Source organism: Aedes albopictus, chromosome 2, assembly GCF_035046485.1.
Source record: "Aedes albopictus strain Foshan chromosome 2, AalbF5, whole genome shotgun sequence".
Taxonomy (NCBI): Eukaryota; Metazoa; Arthropoda; class Insecta; order Diptera; family Culicidae; genus Aedes; species Aedes albopictus.
This window is the reverse complement of record NC_085137.1, coordinates 377,450,584-377,475,332: the sequence shown is the minus strand read 5'-3', so window position 1 is coordinate 377,475,332 and position 24,749 is coordinate 377,450,584. Positions and strand designations below refer to the sequence as shown.

The 24,749-nt window shown below is 38.7% G+C and overlaps 1 protein-coding gene across 3 annotated transcripts in view; it reads left to right on the top strand.

Moving 5' to 3' along the window:
- The window catches only part of LOC109422878 (slit homolog 1 protein), a 123,824-nt gene that overhangs the window by 69,630 nt on the left and 29,445 nt on the right, over window positions 1–24,749 (top strand). For all 3 annotated transcript variants that reach the window (XM_029878265.2, XM_062853016.1, XM_062853017.1), the window contains one exon: window positions 17,045–17,643. In XM_029878265.2, the coding sequence (XP_029734125.1) occupies window positions 17,115–17,643 (529 nt within the window). In that variant the 5' untranslated portion in view covers window positions 17,045–17,114. The remainder of the gene's footprint in view (window positions 1–17,044; window positions 17,644–24,749) is intronic.

The following is a 24,749-nucleotide window of genomic DNA, read 5'->3' as shown; positions in this document are numbered from 1 at the left end:
CTGTCTCGTTTTAAATTGTAGATATTTGTCCAAATCTCGTCGCGAAACCCCAATACATTGGTACCCAATATAAGTTATTAGATCTTAGGTAGATTTTAGATATTGTAGATGTTAAAAGTGCTCACGCCTACATGCCGCCCATCTCAGTCCACATTTCTGTTCTACACTCATGTTCCATCGGTTTACCGATTGGAAGCGAATGCTTTTGCTATAAAATTTGATGAGCTTTTTTATATCGGCATTTAAATAAACAGTTATTGTTGGATTTTCCCAACTGTTACACAACATCAGTGTTTTAAAATATCAAAAACACTCATCAACATATCTTTACAATTTACTCTGTTACATGTCTACATAATCTGAATCTTGTCGCATCACTCGCTTGAAGTGAATCCTAAATCAACCCGTTCCAATTACCGTTGAAGTCTGTGAGGGCGTCGTTAAGTCGCTGACCTCTTGTAAAGTAGGTGTCAAATCATCACATCCTATCCTATCCTCGTGATGGATAAGATGGGTGTGGCTGGCAATGTCTTTTCTACTTCAAACTCCAATTGGATTGTTGTTCGCTCCCAAATAGCACTCCATAAGTAATTTGATAAAAATATTAAAGTCTATGATATGACAACTTTCAGTATGCAATCTACTAGTTATTACATTGCCGTGCAACGCAATTTATCTCATAATTTCTCTATCAAATACCCACCGAGCCATCGTGTGCATCATTTTCGAAAAGAATCTAACGCTATGTAGAGCTGTTTTTCAGCAACATGGTTGTGTAGACATAGGCACATCAACATGAACATGTATGGTTTAATTCATCGTCATATTGCGTCAATGTACCTAGAGGATAATCTGATTACTAGTGAGCAGTAATGGTATCATTTGATGTTGAAATGTTATGAATGCTCGGTAAATCATGGCATTTCCCGGAAAAACTGTTCTGTGGTTCATTATGCTCGAACGGCTACGTATATCTAAAATGCTGTGGTAAATTATGGCTGTCGTTAAGAAATTATTCCTTGGAATTCAGAGAAGGGGGGCTAGGTTCTTTTCCCAACAACCACCTTCCACAAAATGAAAGGATTTAATACCAGGAAGTAGACGAGTAAAAATAACGGCAGGGACTCGGCAAAGTGAGCATCGTGGAAGTGGTACAGCGAGGACATAAATAAACTTTGTACATGAGTGCCTCGTCATTCGCTTACCCATTCAGCACTAATCTGATCCTACAACCGGGAGCATACGGTTGCGTGATTTGTGAAATTAGCGTCGTGGAGCCGGGTCACAGTAATATTCATGGACGTTGTTTGCTGCTTTCAGTAGGATGACTGCGAATTCATGGTGAATCGGGAGAAATTGGTATCGTTTACTTAAATTAGTTTTAATGGTTGAAACATGAATACATTACATATTCAACCGGTACAGTTTTGCGTAGTAACAAAAATGAGAATGATATTTCAACTTCGTATCCAATAGGCACGGTAAAGGCTGGGTATGCTGCGCAATTCAGATCCCATTGTGATCCACTAGCCTCTGCCCAGCAACTCCTATCCCTACCTCCACGCGGTACCGGCCGGAAACTATGAGCAACCTTAGGGAAGATCGGGTAACCAACCCCGGTGGGAGCTTTGGTCGTAGGCTGACAGGGAAGAAGGGGTTTGCTTCGGCAAACCTGAGCGTCTGTTCTCCAGGAGGAGCGACTCACAACAGCGTCTGATCCCCATGTTAGGGGCGGCTGATCTACGTCCGAGTGCCAGGGAAGGACTCTAAGCTCAACTGTGCACTATGGTCCTCCGGAAAGTAGGGGGTTGGTGTCAGGCCCTACGAGCCAGCCGTAAAAAAAACATTGTAACGGAAAATCAGCAACAGAATAATACGAACCGAGACCAACGGCAACGACCCCAGCGAACAAAAAGGACTTGCGATTGGAAACTCGGTACGTGGAACTGCCGATCTCTCAACTTCATTGGGACCACCCGCATACTGGCCGATCTACTGAAGGACCGCGGGTTCGGCATCGTAGTGCTGCAGGAGGTGGGTTGGAGGTGGGATGGTAACCATACCATCTACCAGAGCTGCGGCAACACACGCGAGCTGGGAACAGCTTTCATCGTGATGGGTGATATGCAGAGGCGCGTGATCGGTTGGTGGCCGATCGACGAAAGAATGTGCAGGTTGAGGATCAAAGGCCGATTCTTCAACTTCAGCATAATAAACGTGCACAGCCCACACTCCGGAAGTACTGATGACGACAAGGACGCATTTTACGCGCAGTTCGAACGCGAGTACGACCGCTGCCCAAGCCACGACGTCAAGATCATCATAGGAGATTTGAACGCTCAGGTAGGCCAGGAGGAGGAATTCAGACCGACGATTGGTAAGTTTAGCGCCCACCAGCAAACGAACGAAAACGGCCTACGACTCATTGATTTCGCCGACTCCAAAAATATGGCCATACGTAGCACCTTTTTCCAACACAGCCTCCCTTATCGTTACACCTGGAGATCACCACAGCAGACGGAATCTCAAATCGACCACGTTCTGATTGACGGACGGCACTTCTCCGACATTATCGACGTCAGGACCTATCGTGGCGCCAACATCGACTCCGACCACTATCTGGTGATGGTCAAACTGCGCCCAAAACTCTCCGTCATCAACAATGAACGGTACCGGCGACCGCCACGGTACAACCTAGAGCGACTGAAGCAACCGGATGTCGCCTCAGCATACGCGCAGAATCTCGAAGCCGCGTTGCCAGACGAGGGCGAGCTCGATGAGGCCCCTCTAGAGGACTGCTGGAGTACAGTGAAAGCAGCCATCAACGACGCAGCCGAGAGCACCATCGGGTACATGGAACGGAATCGACGGAACGAATGGTTCGACGAAGAGTGCAGAACGGTTTTGGAGGAGAAGAATGCAGCGATGGCGGTAATGCTGCAGCAAGGGACTCGACAGAACGTGGAACGTTACAAACAGAAGCGGAAACAGCAGACCCGCCTCTTTCGGGAGAAAAAGCGCCGCCTGGAAGAAGCGGAGTGTGAAGAAATGGAACTGCTGTGCCGTTCCCAAGATACACGGAAGTTCTATCAGAAGCTCAACGCATCCCGCAACGGCTTCGTGCCGCAAGCCGAAATATGCAAGCATAAAGACGGAGGACTCTTGACGGACGGACGTTAGGTGATCGAATGGTGGAAGCAGCACTTCGATCAGCACCTGAACGGCGTGGAGAACGTAGGCACGGGAGCCCACGGCAACGGAAGGAACGACGACGCCAGTGCAGCGGAGGACGGAAATGAACCAACTCCCACGCTGAGGGAAGTTAAGGATGCCATTCACCAGCTCAAAACCAACAAAGCATCTGGTAAGGATGGTATCGCAGCTGAACTCATCAAGATGGGCCCAGAAAAGTTGGCCACCTGTCTGCATTGGCTGATAGTCAGGATCTGGGAAACCGAACAGTTACCGGAGGAGTGGAAGGAAGGGGTAATCTGCCCCATTCACAAGAAAGGCGACCATTTGGAATGTGAGAACTTCAGGGCGATCACTATTTTGAATGCTGCCTACAAAGTGCTATCCCAGATCATCTTCCGTCGTCTGTCACCTAAAACAAATGAGTTCGTGGGAAGTTATCAAGCCGGCGTCATCGACGGCCGGTCGACAACGGACCAGATCTTTACCGTACGGCAAATCCTCCAGAAATGCCGTGAATACCAGGTCCCAACGCACCACCTGTTCATCGACTTCAAAGCGGCATACGATAGTATCGACCGCGCAGAGCTATGGAGAATCATGGACGAAAACGGCTTTCCTGGGAAGCTGACTAGACTGATTGAAGCAACGATGGACGGTGTGCAAAACTGCGTAAGGGTTTCGGGTGAACTATCCAGTTCATTCGTATCTCGCCGGGGACTGCGACAAGGTGACGGACTCTCATGTCTACTCTTCAACATCGCGCTGGAAGGTGTGATGCGACGAGCCGGGCTCAACAGCCGGGGAACGATTTTCACAAAATCCGGTCAATTTGTGTGCTTTGCGGACGACATGGACATTATCGCTAGAACATTTGGAAAGGTGGCAGAACTGTACACCCGCCTGAAACGCGAAGCAGCAAAGGTCGGACTGGTGGTGAATGCCTCAAAAACAAAGTACATGCTGGTAGGCGGAACCGAAAACGACCGGATCCGTCTGGGTAGTAATGTTACGATAGACGGGGATACTTTCGAGGTGGTGGAGGAATTCGTCTACCTCGGATCCTTACTGACGGCTGACAACAACGTGAGCCGTGAAATTCGGAGGCGCATCATCAGCGGAAGTCGGGCCTACTACGGGCTCCAGAAGAAACTGCGGTCGAAAAAGATTCACCCACGCACCATGTACAAAACGCTAATAATACCGGTGATCATCTACGGGCACGAGACATGGACCATGCTCGAGGAGGACCTACAAGCACTCGGAGTTTTCGAGCGACGCGTGCTAAGGACGATCTTCGGCGGTGTGCAGGAGAACGGTGTGTGGCGGAGAAGAATGAACCACGAGCTCGCTGCACTTTACGGCGAACCCAGCATCCAGAAGGTGGTCAAAGCCGGAAGGATACTGTGGGCAGGGCATGTTGCAAGAATGCCGGACAACAACCCTGCAAAGCTGGTGTTTGCAACGGATCCGGTTGGTACAAGAAGGCGTGGAGCGCAAAGAGCACGATGGGCGGGCCAGGTGGAGCGTGACTTGGCGAGCATTGGGCGCGACCGAGGATGGAGAGCGGCAGCCACAAACCGAGTATTGTGGCGTACTATTGTTGATTATGTCTTGTCTTAATGATGTTGAACAAATAAATGTATGTATGTATGTATCAGTAGGTCGGCTCCAGAGGCACGTTCTCCTCCATTTGGGAAAATTGTGCCATGTATGTATGTATCCAATAGCACATGTTTCTTTATTTTATTAATTGGATTCTGCAGATAGAATTAAAAAAAAAACGAACAATGTGCACGACTATATAGCCTGATTTGAATAACTTAAGATGTTTCTGCCCACTATTACAAATAAAAAAAAATATATAATAATCAATGGCCCGCGTTGGGTGCCAAATGACGGACAAACAATGATGGAACTTTATAAATGCTGTATTTTATTTTTCATTACAAAAAATAAATAGAACATTTTAAATGCACATTAAAATATATCTACACGAATTCACATTTATAACACAAAACACAAAAGTGGCCAGTTATCCTCAAAGGAATAACAATTTACGATCACAGGATGACGAGGTTTCAATGATTGGTTTTGGTCCATCAGTCAATCCTGGAACAGTGTTTTGTTTGGCTGATTCCATTTTTGTTAACAGTATTTATTCTGTTTTCATAGCTTATTTGTGTCTAGGAAAACTAATCCTAATTGGCCATCCCGATGTGGGTTTTAATGCAAGACGGCTACATTTTGATGTCTCTGCTAGGGAGCGGTTTGCCTGTCTTGCTGTCATTTGTCGCCAGAAATGACCTTAATGTATGCAACCACTCCGGTTCCTAGGGCTATATTTCTCCTGAGTAATAAAAGAACCCTATAAATGCACATTAAAATTAGTAAAATATTCACAAGCTAAAATCGAACATGTAACAAAAAAATAAACTGGTAACACCACTTTTTTGGAAATATAGTTTTATTGTGCTTGTCACTTGACATCCATTGAGATTGTTCGTAGGAAAAAGTAAAAACTGACGCGTGTTTGGGGCAGTTGCGATGGGGATCTCAATCGGGTTGCATTGATCGGTGGAAAATACGAAAAAAAAGACGCGTATTTGTGGCAGATGCGATGAGAACCTCGGTCGCGTTGCATTGTTTGAAGGGAAAAGTGAAAAGTGACACGTGTTTGGGGTAGGTGCTCATTGTCTTTCTTCGTGAAGTGATAAAAACAGTAGCAAACAGTATTGCAGAAAATCGAAGGAGTTAAGGAGTGGTTGTGGTCATCCGACGACATGGAACTGGGTGAGATCATTCCAAGTTTTTTTTCTTTACATACTAGAAGAAGTTGGGGTAATTTCGCCAATGCGTTTTCATGAGGACTCCTGGAGTCTGTTATATCTGCAAACTAATCTTGTAGCTCTGGTGCAGGCCTAATATTGAAGCGATAAAAATGTAACACATGGGACTACTCTTAGTAAAATACATATTTCGAAATAGCTATATAAGCTTGAAAGTTTATTTTCCGTATACTCTTAGTTCAATACTGTGGAAAACGCGCGACTATTTCCGTGAGTCGGTCGGTTTTCCCGGTAGGGAGATGGGGACGCGAATATTGAATGCGAAATCATATCGGTTGTGTAAATAATTAATGTGGTGACGCGTTTAATATAGAACGATCGTTGACGTATGTGCATTAGCCTTACCATCGCAACCAAACAAATCATAATCGGAATTAAGACCGTGTCGTGTATTTTCATATAACTAGTGGATCATATCACCTTCCAAAGGCAGTGTAGAATTAGCATTTAAGTTAAAATACGGCGCCGTTATTGGCTTTAAAATATTGAACTTTCAAATTGTGCACATTGAAAGTGTGTAGCTTGTCCCAAGCACCATTCATTGGATCTCTGTGCAACTTCGATTGTTCTGGTCAATCACGGAGTAGCAACTACTATGAGTATGGTTAACTTTGTTCTGCTCTGCATGTCACATGAATCCATAGACAGAAAAGTAATTGTATTAAGAATTTTTTTTATCTGTGTTAACGAGATTTTTAGTCTCAGGCTAGTTCATCTCGGGACCCACGCTTTACTTCCCTTCCGAAGGAAGAACTCACAATTTGTGAGTTTTTCGGGAGTGGGATTCGATCCCAGGTCCTCGGCGTGATAGTCACGTGTTCTAACCATCACACCAGGTCCGCTCCGCTAGAAAAAGCAATTGATAATACTATAGAGAAGTGCAAAATAGAGCCCAATGCAGTGTTTTTCTCATTTTGAATGCAGTATTATGAAAAGAAAGAAAAAATGTAAATGTTGAGGAAGTATTTGCTGGAAGGCATGATAGTCATTCCTTCAGAATAGGAAATCGGATTAAGCCAAGATGAATCTGTTCCTACAGATCACCACTATATGAATTATTCATTCCAGAGAAATATCATTGCATCACATAAACATAAAAAAAATCAAATAAGGACAGCCATCTGATTCATGTGGAGCGCACGATTCATATACCGAGAAAACCGCTAGACCGGAAGAATGGCCCGGATGAAAGAATAACGAACACGCAAATAGAGAGCCCTATCTAATCCCATTTTGTCTCCTGTTTGTCAACTAGGATCAGACTCTAACTCAAAGGCAAAAGCTTCACCCACCACCACCACCGCAAGCAAACGCGTGCTGCGTTCCTTTCAGCTGTCTGGCTTTACCTCTAAATCCGATTGTCGAGTTGGTGGTGGAAATACGCACGTAATGAGCCTGACATAGAGCTTTCGGCGACGACGACGACGACGACGACGAAGAATACGGCCAATGTGACAAGTGATGGGATTTCATTCTCGTTAGACGTTAGACGAATGTCAACTTGGTCGGTTGACAGCTGGAGACATGAGTGGAAACGACTGGATTTATAAGAATCGTAACATTTTGGTAGCTTTTCATTCCATTCGTGTGCTGATGATATGTTGAGATTTATGTTCCATGAAGTATTGTGTGACGGTCTAGTGTGGCACGCATTCAATCTGAATGCTTGTGATATTACCTTTTTAGCATGATTGTAGAAATGTTTCTGTTCTGAATGTCAACAAGCAAAAGGGTAATGGTAGTAGATGGTAGTTAATGTATTCTTAGCGTACCTAGGGCCTCACATGCTCGCTATGCCGGAAAACGAGAAGCCATTCAAGCAGGCAATGCTGTTTAGGGTGTTTTAATGTCGTTTCTGGTATGACGGGCCGAAATTTTGATAATTAAATTTAATAGCAGAAATATTTTTTATATCTCGGTCTCTGGACAATTTTCGTGCATTCCATCATAAATGACAAGAAAATCTCTTATTCAATAATTGTCGATTTATTCATAACAGTATGCTAATACGTAGACACTGCTTTGCTAGGATTTGCATTAAGATTCCAGATTTTATTCACGAACATTTTCAGTAGTTGTTTAAAAATAAAACCAATAATTGGCAAACTTTCTTCAGAAATGGATCTAGCGATTTCTTTCAAAATAAATCAAGTAAAATTTTCAGTAGTATATTAAGAATTTCTTAGGAAAAATCTTAAATGATTCTAAAATATATTTACTAAAAGAATTTTGGATGAATTTTCAACGTTGACCCACTCTACTAATTATGGCCATATTTACCTATACATATTAACACATTTCAATCACATTTTTCGATAGAACTCACATCGATGACAAGACTCAAACTCGGGACCTACTACTTCACTGCCGTCTGCATCTGCTCTTCTCCAATCAGGACTACATGGATTGGAAGATTTGAAACAGTATTTAAACATTGATCCGAATGCGCTGCCGTTCATGCGTTGCTTAAACATCGCTTAAGTTTTGTTATTCGACTAATTGTTTACATCAACACTGAAGCTGATCAATGTTTGATTAATCATGTCCGCAAAGTTTATTCGTGTAAATAAAGTTTTAAGCAAGCTTTGATCATCAGCAGCGCTACTGTAGCTTAATAGTAGCTGTATGGTCACTTAGCTACGGTGCGGTGTTGTTTTGCAAGTTTTGTGACTTTTCAAACATATTTTCATATCTCACACCCAATTAGGGATGTAGTACCGGTAGTACCGGTACCGAAATACCGGTACTACCGGCCGATTTTCGGTACCGAAAATACCGGTACTGAGCAACCCCTAGTACCGGTACTTTCGGTACTGGAAAATCAATACTTAAATACTGAATATAAGACATTGGTAATAAATTAACTAATGTTTGAATATTCCAAACTGGTAGTAAAACATGTTTGTACTTGTCCCTTATCGGGAAAATTTAACAAAATATATTTTATAAATTTAAAAACATACTATACAATTAGATTTTACAATCTTTTGCCATATTTCTCAGATAACTACAGTAAATGCGTATTAAATGTATAATTGTTCTGTTGAACATGTTAAATCTCAAGCTTCAAATTTTGATGCAAAGTAGATCCTTAGATTCCTTCTAATTAGGCTGAGGGGACATGGCAAGTTTCTATTAGAAGAATGTGAACTGAATCTATATAATTTAATATAACTCAATTAAATTAATTAAAATAAACTGAATTGAAGCTACATATCTTTAATATTAAGGTGCAAATGCCAAGATAGCAAAACGGAAGAGGAACGAATCCGGTACAGCCAGTATGGATAAACGCATGCTTGTTGGCTGGATATTCTCAAAGCCTTTTGAAGGCAAACTGGTTCTCAGATTGTTGCTTGGATTACTCAGCTTGAATCGGTTCCTCTTCCATTACAATTCCGCTATCATTGCCTTTAGGGTTTTGGGGCTGTAGCGAATATCTACCAGTATCGGTATTTTACCGGTACTACCGGTACTGGATGCGCTAGTACCGAAATACCGGTACTCGTCAAAAGTGGTCGGTACTTCGACCCCTACACCCAATAAAGTTAGTCGTTCTTTGTGTTCGGAACTTCAATTTCGTGTACGGAAGAAAAATATGTTATCTCCTTGTGAATCTTTTGAAAAAAAAAGAGGATCCTGAACCCGGTCGAAATTGATAGGTTGATGCCGTGTCACGATGAAGAAACCATCAGAGGGAAAACTTCTCGACGCTGCTAATTAGAGGAGCCAGCTGCCATTTTCAAGCTCAGTAGTTTTGCTGCCGTTGGTCAGTGTAGTGTGAAAGGTGAGTCGTGATATTGTTTGAAAAGTGATTTAATGATTTAGAGATGTTGTAAGGCTCTTGTTTGATGTCAAATAATATGTAGCCGCAGATGCTCTTATTAGGCTTCTAATCAACAACCATGTTTACATATGTGAATGTTCTATTAGTTGTTCAATTAACAAAAATTTGATGAACAAAAGTGCTGTTTTCGCTTCAAGACATACTCTTGTTCAACTGTCGGCGCTTTTATAGAACACTTGTTAAAATGGCATGCTTATTAGTGGTTCTGAATTGTTATTTGGGAAACTTCTAATCATGCCATGCTATAGGGTGAGGGTTCAATTTTCGCTCCGAGCGATGATAATTTTCGTAAGAATGGTTACTTCTGCGTATCTACTGATGCAAACTCCGTGTGTTCTTTGTCTAGTGTTTCGTTCAGTCTGTAAACCTTTTTAACTGAGAACGGTTTCCGTGTCTTTTTTTTCATTCATGAATGAATTCTAGTATTTCTTTCAAACTTTCGAGCTTAGAAGAATCCTTAAAGAGAATTGCCAAGAAATACCTTAAATGAATATTGATGATATGTTATGCATTTGAAACCCTTGAACTTCCTCCCAATATCTTATGCTCGCGTTGCGGTTGTTTTTTTTTTCTAGTAAGGTTTTCATTGATTTGAAATTTTTGGATTTAGGTGAACTCCCTCCGTTTAAACTGATTTCTGATTTCGTGCTACGACCATATGTGATATTTTTACTCAACAGCCAATGGTGCGTTCATGTTAAAGTTGTGATTGCTTGATGTTTTATTTGCGAACGATCGCGTTGTACTACAGTTTCTTGTAACAAATTTAACGTTTTTGTTTTTTTTTTCGGAAGAATTCCACTTGATTTTTTTTGTGAAAATTACTTTGATATAATAGCTTAGTGGCACATTGTTTTTCGAGCAGTAGAGTTATAATCAGTGCTGAAAATGTCATTTCGTCCTAAATTCAATCACCTATAGCTCATTTTAATAGCTGATCCTGAGAATATGGTAAATGCAAAACTTATGCGGCTAGACCAGTTTTCGAATATTTAAGGTAAATGTCATAACTATACTATCGAAAAATGGTTGCAACAAAATACGTTTATTGCCTATTAGCGCTGTTACTGAAATTACTTGCATTTAAGCCGCTAACTTTTTTTTTTATAGACAATAGCTTCTAAAGGAGAAACTTTCTATGTGTGAATGGTTCAATGTACCCAGGTAACCAATAAGCAACTAAAATGGCATTAATTCAGCACTATATGCTGTTGTTTTTACTGATTTCGACGGATTTGATCCCTCGACCCTCGGGTTAACGATGGCGCTGAGTCGCGTTACAGGGTAAGCTATAGATGGTTAGATTATGTGCGTTGGATTTTTGGTGTATTTTAGGCTTGAACATTACACCGGCAGTTGCTTCGTTACGCAATGGATTCGGCATGTGCTGATAAATTAAATCGAACAATGGAAACTGACCATGGAATGTATTTGCCAAAGCATCTTTTTCCATTGTTTTTTTTTTTTTCATTCGTTGCTACAAATGATTTGATAGGACATGTGAACGATAATGGCTTCTGCAGCCGAGGCACGTAAATTAGAAAGTGGAAATGTCTTGTGGGTTTGGCATCACTCATTTCACTAAGCAGTTTTATGGAAATATAGTAGCAGTTAACCAAAACAGTGTTAACCAAAACATACCGTGCATTTGAAATGCTACAAAACTGCTATCAGATTTTAAGTTGCATTTCAATTGCTGATATATGACAGTTAAGCAGTCAAACTGATACAATACGGCAGTAAGCGTATTGAATGCAACTATAGAACAGAAATACGGCTTATTCAAATGCTTGGCGATTACCTGGGATATGATTTTGTTTTTCAGATTTTCAGATTAAGGTTAAAACTCAAATTTAATCCAAAATTGCATATTGCGACTAAGGGTATTACTAACTGGTTGTTATCTTCATCATGAGTTTTTTAGTGAACCAAATACCCTGAAATTTAGGCATATAACTCAGTATGCTTGAGAAGGATTTGAGGGTTTAAAAAAAGCCCCCATGACGAAGAGAACAAAACTGACGAAAAAACGTAAGTTCCCCTATTAAAAAAAAAACATATTTTATTTTCTCTAAGACATTATCGATAAATGTGTTTATTTTACCTAGAATGTAAATCTATTTATTTTATAATTAGGATATTGAAGATTTTTACTCAAATGAATTAAAAATTCCTACCTTAAAAGCCATTTAATATTATGACCATTTGGCGCACTAAATTGATATTCATTCGCTCGGTTTACGTTGTTTTAAGTTTGAATCACAAATAAATCCCTGTAGTAGTGGCCTTAAATTGTCGCATTTTTTTTCCTGCCACACCCTGTAAAAGCTGAGTTTACTCCTATAACTATCTCGTCATAGTATGATAATGACAACATATTCAATTTCAATAGGGTTTCATTAACGTAAATAATAATACCCAGCTGATTAGCATAAAGCATCGTCCAATATAAGCAAAGCTTAGAAGAGATTCAATCTTTTGTTTATACCGTTGAGCTTCTGCGACAACAAAAATTTCATTTCGGTTGAAAGTTGAGCCCGCCCCATTGTTTATGGTGCTACTATGTTTACCGAGAAAGTCTCTACCAATCCAGCTTTGTTTGCTACTACCGACTGGCTCTTTCTCACTGCTAGTGAAGGGGAGTAAGTTATAGAATAGATTGTATTGTAAAAATTTAACATTGAAGGTTGATACAGGAAAATATTCCTTATTTGTAGTCATTATAAGATGCACGCGAAATCCTTTTTTTACTCAATTGAATTTTGGTATGCTCGCGGTTACGCCTATAATTCCATCGATACTCTGACGGTTTGATTTAGTTACTGACTCTATTTATTTCAAGGCTCAATAGATCACTCGTTTTTATTTTAATGCAATGTGCTCCCATTTTCACCCTGCTCAAAAAAGTTCTCGACCCCTACTTGTTTTGTTTCTTGTGTTTTTTTTTATGGACGAATTCCCATAAACTCCCATAAGCCAAGATAAAAACGGCGAAAAATCAATGACGTATTCAATTTCAAACAAAATGAATATTAATGTGTAGGACTAATAAGAGTATGTTCGTAATTCGACAATTGTTGAACGATTAGTACTGGAATTTTTGTTTTCGTTTGTTTTTCCGTGCATAATTCCACTTTAGTTGAAGAATATCCAGTGGAGTGTAGTCATTCACTTATTCCTTATACTTCCCATTGATTATGTACCTATTCCCTTAAATTCCATTTTCTAAGAGTAAATAGAACATACAAAAGTCTGTTACCCAAATGTTGAACACTTCCTTAAACTAGCTCATCCTAATGGTTCTCGCTAATTGTTGAACGATTCAAGCTTTGCTAGTAATTGATGACATATAACCCGACATAAACCTATCACACTAGTTTACAGCATTCTGGAACTCGGTAAGCTGATGATCGAAAACGTGAAGGAAAAAAATACAGTAGAGCGGAAATTTTTTCGACTTTCCATACAAGGTTGATGATTTGAAATTGATTTTTGTTCTATTTTTAAGCAAAGTCGCTCACTTCATACATCTCATTCTCCGTAATTAATGCTCCGATTGAGTTGAATTTTTTACTGTATCTCACCTACATATGATATGACAAATAATCGATTAGAAAGATTTTTTAAATTGTTTTTTTCTTGTGGAAAAAATACATTTCTTCATATATTTTTGGAAATTTTGCTAAAATTTAAGAAGATCGTCCCCAAAACTCGTCAATATCTTGAATTTCATCAACCTGACGCAAAACCTGCATTCAGATGATCGAATGGTATTATATTCAGCTTTCAATTTATGGAAAATGATATAAAATTGGTTGAACAAAACGCGAGATAATTGAATTTTATGAAATTCCATATATTAAAAAGTTGTAAAACTCGATATTAAGCTTAAACTCAAAAACTGTCCTACTTTATTTTTTTTTGAAGCACGGTTTAGAAATCAGCGCTAAATTATGCTTCAAAAATTTTGGTCGTTGACAGAAGCTCACGGCTTTCGTTTTATTTTGTAAACTAGTGTCATTGATCTGTTTTTATTTTGGCCACCAAATCCATCATAGTCCCTACAGTTATCTGATGTGGGTTCAACAGTGGTCCAATATTCGATAAAATTTTACCCGACTTTGACTCGACACCCGATAAATTTTCACTCTGGCGGATTTTCCGGGTTTTTCGTGTTTTGTGGCCAGTTAGTCATTTGTGTGAAAATTCATCGCTTCTCATTTGAAGGGAGTTCTAGTTGACCCAAACCGTACACTACGTCAGCGATCTGCTGCCAACGTGATACAAAAGGAAGGTTAAACATGACTAGATGCAAAAAATGACTGAAAAGATTTGACTATTTAAGAAAAGAAGCCTTTGAAAGGCCCTGAAACACTACTGGATACCCATGTGACCCACTCAACCCTGCAACACCCCTGCAACGACCCTGAAATCCCTTGCAAATCCGTGGATCGCTCCCGTATTCCGCTGGAAGGCCCTGAAATACTCCTGGGACCACCTCTGGAACACTTCTGAAACGCATTTGAAACCCATTGAAAACCCCTGGAACCTTGCTGAAGCCCTCTACAGTACCCCTGGAACACCCCTGGAACGCCCTCGAAACCCCATGACATGCAAGATTAGGTAAAGTGGAAAAAAAATGTGATAGTAATGCTAACATCGTAGGTTATCCAAGTGTTTAACAATTGGATCCTAGATGCATAATGATAGTGTGTAACGAATTTTTTTTTTCAAAATAAATTATAATGACAATGTGATTTTAAGCAATGCCAAGCTGTTAAGGACATCCTTCCAGTTCTTGTAACTATGGTGTGACTTTGATATTTGTGGTTGATTTGCCAGCAAAGTTTATTTGTTAACAGCAATTTCTTAAAATTAATCCTAAGAGTTGTGCAGTTTTCGTGTCATCAGCGGTACAAAATTTGTTATCAATATTTTGGACATGAAATATGTATTATTCTGTTAAGGTACCCCGGGGCAAGTGGGACCTAAAAAAATGCTAATTTGGTTTTGTCATGCCAAAAATTTCAGAACACATTTTTTTTAATAATTCCAATGAACCCAAAAGACGTTGTTGGTATATTTGTACTTATTAACGTGCATTAAAACTGTTTCAAAATTTTTACATTCCATATATTATGCATATAATGAAAAATGTAGCAGATTTTCATTTACTGCGTTTCACGGGGCAAGTGGGACCTATTCAGAGTTTTTGTTCAAAGGGCTTAATATAAGTTGCAGCAAATAAGGTAACATAAATCATAAATCCCTTATATGAATGACTATGTTAAGAGATTAAAATAAGAAGAGGTTTAAGGTATCGTGCATAAATTACGTAACACATAAAAAATCGCTGGGGAAAAAAACTTGAATCAACTCTAGCAGCTCATGCAAAATAAATTGTTTTTTCTATACAAAAAGCGCCGTAAAGTGAAGAGACAAAAGATTTCGAAACTTGGTCTCTATATTATATAGTTGATGAATCTTGCAAAAAGTAAATCTAGGGTTTCGAGATTTTCAGTAATATCTTCTCCCTTACATAATCTTACGATCATTAAATAATGAGTTTATTAAATCATGAATTTTGAAAAAGTCATTTCTCTATTTTATTTTTTATGAACGGTTTCTGAATGTTCAAAAGAATTCATTATGCAGCGTAAAGTGAAAAAAATAATGGAAGATATTTAGAGAAAAACTAAAAAAAATACATGCTTTTGGTTTTTTTTTTTCGTTTTACCCAAGGTTTAACCATTTTTAACAAGAATTTCATCATCTAAATAGAGGTAATCAATTATAATTCAACAGTAGATTACTTAACACGTCAATTTTTGTTGACTTTCGTGCTAATTTTATCTTAGGCTGGACAAGGCGAGATGAACCCTTAAAATTGTGTTTGTTTATTCTCATAGGTCCCACTTACCCCAGATAGCGAAATGCACTGGGGCAAGTGAGAGCAGTAAACTAAAGGTAATAAATAAAAACAAAATACAGCTTTTTCGCTTGAAATCATTTGCAAGAACTCCAAATACTATCCTGAAACCGAAAAAGTATTTGTAGAATGACAAATCTTTTTTTAAACGACGAATGTAGTAGAGCACGTCAATCTCACCTAGTGAATTGAAAATTACATATAAACAACAATAACGTATATGATCTCTTTATGGTTGAAACAATAACATTTTTTGTATTCAAAGTATCCGTAGATGTGATACCTATGTTTTCCATGAAGAATGTTAGTCTTAAAAATAAATAATAGAAAAAATACCAGCTATAGGTCTCACTTGCCCCCGATTCTCACTTGCCCCGGGGTACCTTACTTAATTGGAGTAATATCGTGACACACATGTATACGCTTCTACAACATACGTTTACGTTGAGCGAAAATTACTTAAGTTAGATTTGAAATAAAATTTTCAGAAACTGTTCAACATTCAACATTAGCGAATTACCCTAAATTTAATCTTTCAATTAAAATCTACGTTACACACCCTACACACTACTCAAACGGTTTGACCAACTTTGACTCCGCCCCCAGGTAATGTTCCACAGGGGGAAAGAGAGGATCCGGAATGCCTGAAATGTTGTTCTTCGTGTATGGTTCTCTCACTGTAGCTGAGTTCTACTCAACACTCTTGGTTCACTTTGGGCGCTTTACTCCTAGATACCCAGTCGAAAAGCACAATTGCTGTGATCACACTCTGTGAACGGATTTTCGCAACCGTGACCTCGGAATCGGTGCGGTGGGTGGTGACTTTCTATGAACTATGCTAGTTAGGTACGTTCGGGAAGAGTGAAGCCGAAATACAGGAATCAGTGTTCGGAGCGGAACAAAATGTAGAAAAGGATTTGGTTTATGAATAGAAACGAAATTGGATGGAGTGGCGGACCCTCGCATCGCTAACAATGTGAAAGGGTATGCTGCGATGCAGTATGTATGATGTTGAAAGAATGAATATTTTATTTGTGGTGGCGGTATGAGAATGGTATTAAATTTTTCTGCGGGATGCAAATTGAATTTTGATGCGGTTCTTCCGTGTTTTTGTGGCTATGCATAAAATAACAAAGAGTTGGGCTACATCATTGCAATGTTGTTATGGTGCATACTTTCGAAATCGATTTTTCTAACCCAAGCACCCCTCTTATCTCTCCATTGCAGATGTTGACGTAATCAACGTGTCGTCTCGAAAGAAGAAGAAGAAACAGCGCTAGACGGCTCCCACGGGAAGATGCCGTCAGGGAGTGTCCACCGGACAGCGAGGATAACGAGGACCACCACCGACACCGTCGTCAACTCCACTGGCGTCGCTTCGCTAGAGACCTCGACCCGTCGGCAACGAAGAAGACGGTCCTGCTGTCCAGTCCAGCAATGCCGGCAAGGGTTAGCGACGGCACTGCAAGCGACAGTGGTGGGGAGTGTTTTCCTAGTATTGGTGGTGCTACAACTCCTGACGCCGCCGGTCACGGGTCAATCCAATCCGCCGCAAACATGTCCTCAGGCGGGCGAAATCAGCCCGTGTCAGTGTCAGGTGAAGAAGAATGGCCTGGACATCCTGTGCGAAGCGACCGACGTGCAGCACATTACCAGGGCGATGAGCGCGTTGAAAGGAAAGAATCCCATTATCTTCTATCTGAAGCTACGACATAACAATCTGCCTAAACTGCAGGGATTTGTGTTCCTCTCGCTCGATATTCGACATCTTACCATCCACAATAGCAGTTTGGCCGCCATAGAGGAAACTTCGTTAAGCTCGTTGGGTAGGTAAAATTAATTTATGGTTATTATTCGGCCGAGAAAAGCTTTCGGATTTTCCACTCGAAAAGGTTCTTTTACGGATGATATGTCTAGATACCATCAGTGGTGTAGCATCCTGGGTCGTCATGTATGTTTCGATTGCAACATCATGAACTTTTTTTTATTAATAATTGAATCAGTCAGCGTAGTAAGTGGTCAAAGTAGTCAACACGAAAGATCCTGACGTTGATAAAATCGTAGAAGTGCCGTTCATCAACCAGAACGTGGTAACTTTGCGATTCCGTCTGCTGTTTCAGTGTATCAAACAATTGTCCGTACAGTAATATGTTGGTCAAAATAATTTTTCATTCAAATGTTCATAACTTCATTTTTAGAGGGTCTTGTTTCCCGGACTGAGAAAAATCCCGGGATTCGGGATTTTTATTTTCCAAATCCCGGGATATCCCGGGATCCCGGGAAAAAATCGAAATTCCCCTAAACCGATACAAAATACTAATGGAACGATTTCTAAAACATTTTTCATCAAATTCGATCAACTAATAATCCTTAGTTTTGAAATTAAATATATTTTACAAAGACATTTGATTGTGTAAGGTTAATTGGAAAAATTAAATCATATTAGAAAATTCAAATAAAGTACTCATCTTCTCCCGGAATAGGTTAGCTTGGGCTATTCTGTCATATATATCCGACAGAAGTTTTAGACAGAACTTGTAAGAAGATGATATTTTGAAGGAAATGCCTTATAATTTACCCTGATACATGATTAAGTTCTAAGTGGAATTTCAAGAAAAGTTTCTATTGGATTCGTTTCTAACTATATTTACATTCCTAGAGGAAATTACAAATAAAGGCTTCTAGCCTGCATCAAATATTAAATTGACCCATAGTGTCTCTTCTTATGTTATTTTGGGAACAAATTTGAGAACTTCCTGACAGAGTTTGAGTGTTATTTTTTTGAGTTGAGTTGAGTGTTGATTTTTTTATAGAAAATGTGTGAATCTATTTTATTATATTTGAGGGGCCCAGAGGCAATGGGGTGTAAGTGACCATTTTGTCGATTTTGAGCATAATTCCTTAGATTTCTAGTTTTCAGGAACTTTTTTAAGATTATGTTTACGATGATTAGAAAAAATACAATAAACCGGAGAAAATTAGGTCCATTTTGAAACTTCTTTCAATGGGATAAAAAAATGATGAAAAGCTTTAAACTTTATTTACTCGAAAGTGGTTTTTGGTCACTTACACCCCTTTGCTTCTAACCCACTCACATGTGTAAATAAATTCATGATAAAATTTTGCATTTTTATGTGATTATATCAAGAAAACTGCAGTAAAAAAACCTAGAGAAATTCAACGCTTGACTCTCAACAAGCTTCTTGTGAAATTGATATGAACACTCCCGTTCAAAAGTTTGGGGTCACCCCCTCAAAAACATGTCATTTTTTAGGCCCATATCTCCGCCAATTTGCATCCGATTTCAAAACCCTAGGTTTTATTCAAAAGATAATAAGTCAAAGAAACTTCGAACATGATTTAAAAGAAACTTTTTAGAAAATTTTGTATGTAAACTTAACCCAAAGTTGCCAAATTTTCTAAAAAATGAATATAAACTTACGGCAGTGTCGCTGGAAGTTGGGTCGACCAAATTTTAAGATGAGAGCGGTAATATGACCCATTTTCTATTAGCTTTCAACTGCTTTTTACAGAACTAAGCTAAAAAATCTATAAAAAAGTTATTAAGTAAATTAATCCTTGATGTCATCGACCAAAAGTTTGGGGTCACCCCTCAAAATGCTGTATCGGCCAAAAGTTTGGGGTCACTATCGTAAGTGATTTGTTGATGTCTTTGTCATCTTTCAATCAATTTTAATTCTTCTTGGCTTATTTGAAACAAAATGACATAGACATTGAACCACACATATTTGTTGAAATTTACATACTAAAACTTAACGTAAAGTTGCCTCATTTTTTGAAGCGTGGTAAAATGTGCTAACTATACATAACATTTTTATATACAAAAATCGTTAAATACGTTAAGTTGAAGACATCAAACGTAAATTTAGTATATTATCTTTGAAATGAGCCAAAAATAATTAAAATTGAGCTTTAGATGACGAAGATATCACCAAATCACTTTTCCATGTTTTACGAAAGTGACCCCAAACTTTTGGCCGATACATCATATTGAGGGGTGACCCCAAACTTTTGGTCGATGACATCAAGGATTAATTTACTTTATAACTTTTTTTCTAGATTTTTTAGCTAAGTTCTGTAAAAAGCAGTTGAAAGCTAATAAAAAATGGGTCATATTACCGCTCTCATCTTAAAATTTGGTCGACCCAACTTCCAGCGACACTGCCGTAAGTTTATATTCATTTTTTAGAAAATTTGGCCACTTTGGGTTAAGTTTACATACAAAATTTTTTGAAAAAGTTTCTTTTAAATCATGTTCAAAGTTTCTTTGACTTATTATCTTTTGAATGAAACCTAGGGTTTTGAAATCGGACGCAAATTGGCGGAGATATGGGCCTAAAAAAATGACATGTTTTTGAGTGGGTGACCCCAAACTTTTGAACGGGAGTGTACATCTTTTAAAAAAAATCCTAAACAATCTTCCTTTAGCATTTTTTTCGTGAGTTTTTCAACAATTTTTAAATTTTTATTATTCTTATTCTGTGGTATTACAGTACCATTAGGACAGGTCAAACTGTGAATTTCAGCTTTTTCACTTATGCTTATAAAAATATTCTTTGGTATGTTGTTTCGCTTGAATTATCTCTAAAATATTTAAACGAGTTTCACAAGAAATTTTACCTAGACTTCAGAAGAAAATATCCCATTTAATTTCATCGGAAATATTTTTACGACATTGTCAAAAATATCCCAGAGAGCGTCTTGCAAAAGTTATGAATTGTTTGCTCATTTTCCTGAATTATATACCTGTGAAAATTCTACGAATGTTCCCCATAATTGGGAAATGCGTCAAGTATTTGCACAGGGCTGTTGAATATTACATATCAAGACAGTATTCTTAAGGGATTACCCCAGATATATCTTAAAAGATGTACACTATATGTTTGTAAAAGAAAACTTTGCAGAGGTTCTACCTATACATATTTTACATATTTTGTAAAAAAAATCTGCTACTATAAATATGGAACAAGGCTATCAATCCCAGGAATACTACCATAAAATAATCTAGTAATAGCTAAACATAAATCCTAAGATTCCATATTTTAATACTCTGCCTGTTGATTTACTTTTCTTATAATTAGGTAACGTAAAATCAATAAAAAAAATGAATGCACGAATATTCTGCCAAAAAATCAGCTGTGTAATTACAAGGGGTTTCATCAAAAGCAAGATTTTCGTAGACCAAAAACACACTGGATCTGCCAGATAGCGTAGAATTGGATGAAAAAAAAAATGACAACATTAATAAAGAAAATTTGAAGTGGCATGTTACGTTTTATTAAAATACTTTAGTCATTTTTTTTTTAGTTTTCGGGAAATCCCGGGATTTTCGGAAAAATATCCCGGGATTCGGGATTTTTCAGATCCCGGGATATCCCGGGATTTTTGTCCCGGGAAATCCCGGGCAAGACCCTCTATTCTTTATACGTCAATTAAAAACGCTGAAATTTTGACCAATCAAGAACCATGTATTAAAGCTCCATTGGTAAAATTTTGAGCGAGATCGAATAAGTTTTCAGAAAGGTATAGAATTTTTAGAAAAACTTATAACATTCTTGAACATATTTTTAAAAAATTATATCTCAGTAAATCTTGATGAAACTTTTTCATTTTTTTGTGTTATAGCTGATACCTAAGGCTTCCATATGCAGCTACTTTAGAGTTTTTATATTCACTACAAAAAATATGAAAAATTTGCTTATGTATTTGACGATGTTTAAAAATTTACCATATTTTGCACATATAATCTGCCAAACGTTTTCCACCAATAAAAGTACATTAACTGAACGAAAAATCCATAGGACCTACACTTCATATGTAGTTTAGTAGGTCCTGTATGAAAAATATTACATTAAGAGAGTTTAAAAACGTTGAAAACACTTGGCACTTTTATTGATCAAAATATGATAAATTTCCAAATGACACTCTGAACATATACAGATTTTTCATATTTTTTTGTAGTAAATATAAAACCTCAAACGAAGATGCATATAGGCTGTATCACAAAATAGGCTAGATATAGGCTGTATCACAAAAAAAAATTAAAAAAGTTTCATCGAGTACATATTGAGATATAATGTTTTAAAAATGTGTTCAAAAATCTTATAAGTTTTACTAAAAGTTCTATAATTTTCAGAAAACTTATTCGATCTCGCTCAAAATTGTACCAAAGGAGCTTTAATATATGGTTCATGATTAATCAAAATTTCAGCGTATTTGATTGATGTTTAAAAAAGTTATGATCATTTGAATGAACCATTATTTTGACCAAAAAATTGCTACACGGACAATTGTTTGACACATTGTATATTCTCCAGGTGCTGGAAGAAATTGCAATTGATGCCCATGTTCTTGGATTAACGCCTCCAATCGAATCGATGAACTCGTTTCGATTTTGGTATCGCCGAATTAGGCGCTGTCCATAAACTACGTAGACTCAATTTTGGCAATCTCAGACCCCCCCCCCTCCCCCCTCGTAGACTTTCGTCCATACAAAATTTTCGAAATTTGTAAGGACCGTAGACTTAAGCCAGACCCCCCGTCCCCCCCTCAGAGTCTACGTAGTTTATGGATAGCCCCTTAGCGCTTGCTTGAGCTTGATTGACCGCCCCTGGATGCTACTCCGCTATCGCCAGACCAGCTACATTCACACAAGGAACCAATGAGGTATCTGCCGGGGACGAAATAGTCTTCTTCAGAGTGTGAGTGTTGGTGATCATCTATTTTATAGGCGACAATGACGCCTGCCACGTCAGGTTGCAGGTCAATGTGGGGCAGGGGAAGGAAGTGATGATTGCAAATTGCAAATTGCAATTTGCAATCGTTCGTGTCCACAGCAGACCGAATATAACTCTGCGTCTGCTCAAATCCATGCGGATGTTGAAGTGTTGGTGGGATATGGTTGGCAAAGGGCTCACATATTGTTGCGTGGATGCCAGGCGTATGGTGAAAGATTAGTGTTTTATAGACTGTTTCAGGAATCGCCATTTCATTCGATTGATCGCCATTTCAATTTGAGCACAATATCTGAAATAGTTTCTTCTATGTGCTATAGTAAACATTCTAACGAAGCAAATATTACCAAATTTGTTTTTGTTTCTTATAAAAGTTAAATAATAGGGCTCCGTTAACTAGATGATTAAAATATAAAGTTGCACAAAGTGGTCAAAAAATGTAGTACAGTAGAGAAGAAAAAAGTTTCACAAATAAAATAATCAATTTCCAAACACAATGAAAGTTACTGTTTCAATAAGAAATCATATTTATTGATTGATTGAAGTAATTTTCCCTGCAATATTTGACCAAGAACCATCGTAACAAGCTTTCTCAATGCAAACATTTTTGTTTTTAATTTCTCAATAACAAACGTTAAACAAACGAATGTCTTTATTACTGCTTACTAAATTCATTTTTATAGTATGATAAGCTCTGCCATCTAAAGATTCGAATGAGCTGAAAAAATAAATTAGTTTAAATGTGTTCAGAAATGCTAAGAAACTGGGTGGAAGTTCTGATGTTCTGTATAAAACCTTAAAAAGTAAAAAAAAACTTGATGTCAGAAAAAATGTTGTGCGAATGCCTTTATCGATTTTTCCCAGGTTTTGATGAAAGCATTGCTTAGACAACTTGCAGAGAAAGCGAACACCATAAAAAGTTAGATAAAATTTGTTATTTAGTGATTAATAATGTTGAAATCATTGAAAAACATTTTTTTTTGCAAATGCAAATTTGGAGCCTGCTCAACAAGCCTCCTGTAGCGCCAGAATGCTGGGCCCGTGGTCCTCCAATAGATAGGCGAGAATACAGAATAATGCAAATGCTTCCGCTGCAGCTGAGAGATTGATAATTCCCCGCATCAAGCTTTCATTAAAATCTTTATGTTCTACGCCGTTCTTGATCGTTTCGATTCGTATTATTCAGCAGTTGACTTTCCGTTGCAATTCTTACTTATAGCTGGACCACAGGCCCGTACATCAATTCTCAGGCTTTCCTGAGACACCAAGGTGCACAATTGAGCTTGAAGATCTTAACTGGCACTCGCACATCGATCAGGCGCCCGTAATTGGGCAATATAAGTTCTTGTGAGGCGCTCAACAATCTGAAGAATTGACGCTCAGGCTTGCAGAAGCAACTCCCCCCCTTCCCTGTTAGTCTCTACGCCCACAGTTCAATCTTTTGAATTTTCATTGACACACTCTGCTACCAGTTGGCTCGTTGGTGCTCCCTGCTGTACTGACGTAATCATGTCTCCCGCTGCCTTGGTATTTCATATCTGCGCTCTCCACATCATTAACATGTTCATCGTTTTGTTGCTTCCACCTTTCGATCATCTTACCGTCTGTCAAGAAGCTTCCGTCCTTACCCCTGCAATCTGCATATTTCAGCTCGTGACACGAAGCCGCTGCGGAATGTGTTAAGCTTCTGATAGAACTTTCGAGTTCCTGGAGAACGGCACATCAGTTTAATTTCCTTGCACTCTGCTTCTTCCAGGAGACGCTTTTTCTCGCGAAAGAGACGGGTCTGCTGTTTCGGCTCTGTTTGTATCATTTCACGATCTGCCAGATTCCATGCAATGTTTCCAAACTGGTTTTTCGGCTTCTTCACTTCAGGGAGTACTTATCACAATGTAGTTTTATTGTAAAGTTCCGTGGTTTCCAATCTAGGGTCACGGGTCAGAAGAATTTCTCAAGAAAGTGCTAGGAAGAAGTGCAAATGTTTTTCGAATTGATCATTAGTATGGGACACGCTTGTATGGAAAAAATGAATCCTCGCTCCAGTCGACTTTTTAGATCCCATTTAGGTCCCATATGAACTGTACAAAATTTCAGTGCAATCGGTGAAACTATAATTTAGCGCAAGCGGTTCAAAGTTTGTATAGAATTTACTATGGGAAAGGTTACTCTTTCAAACA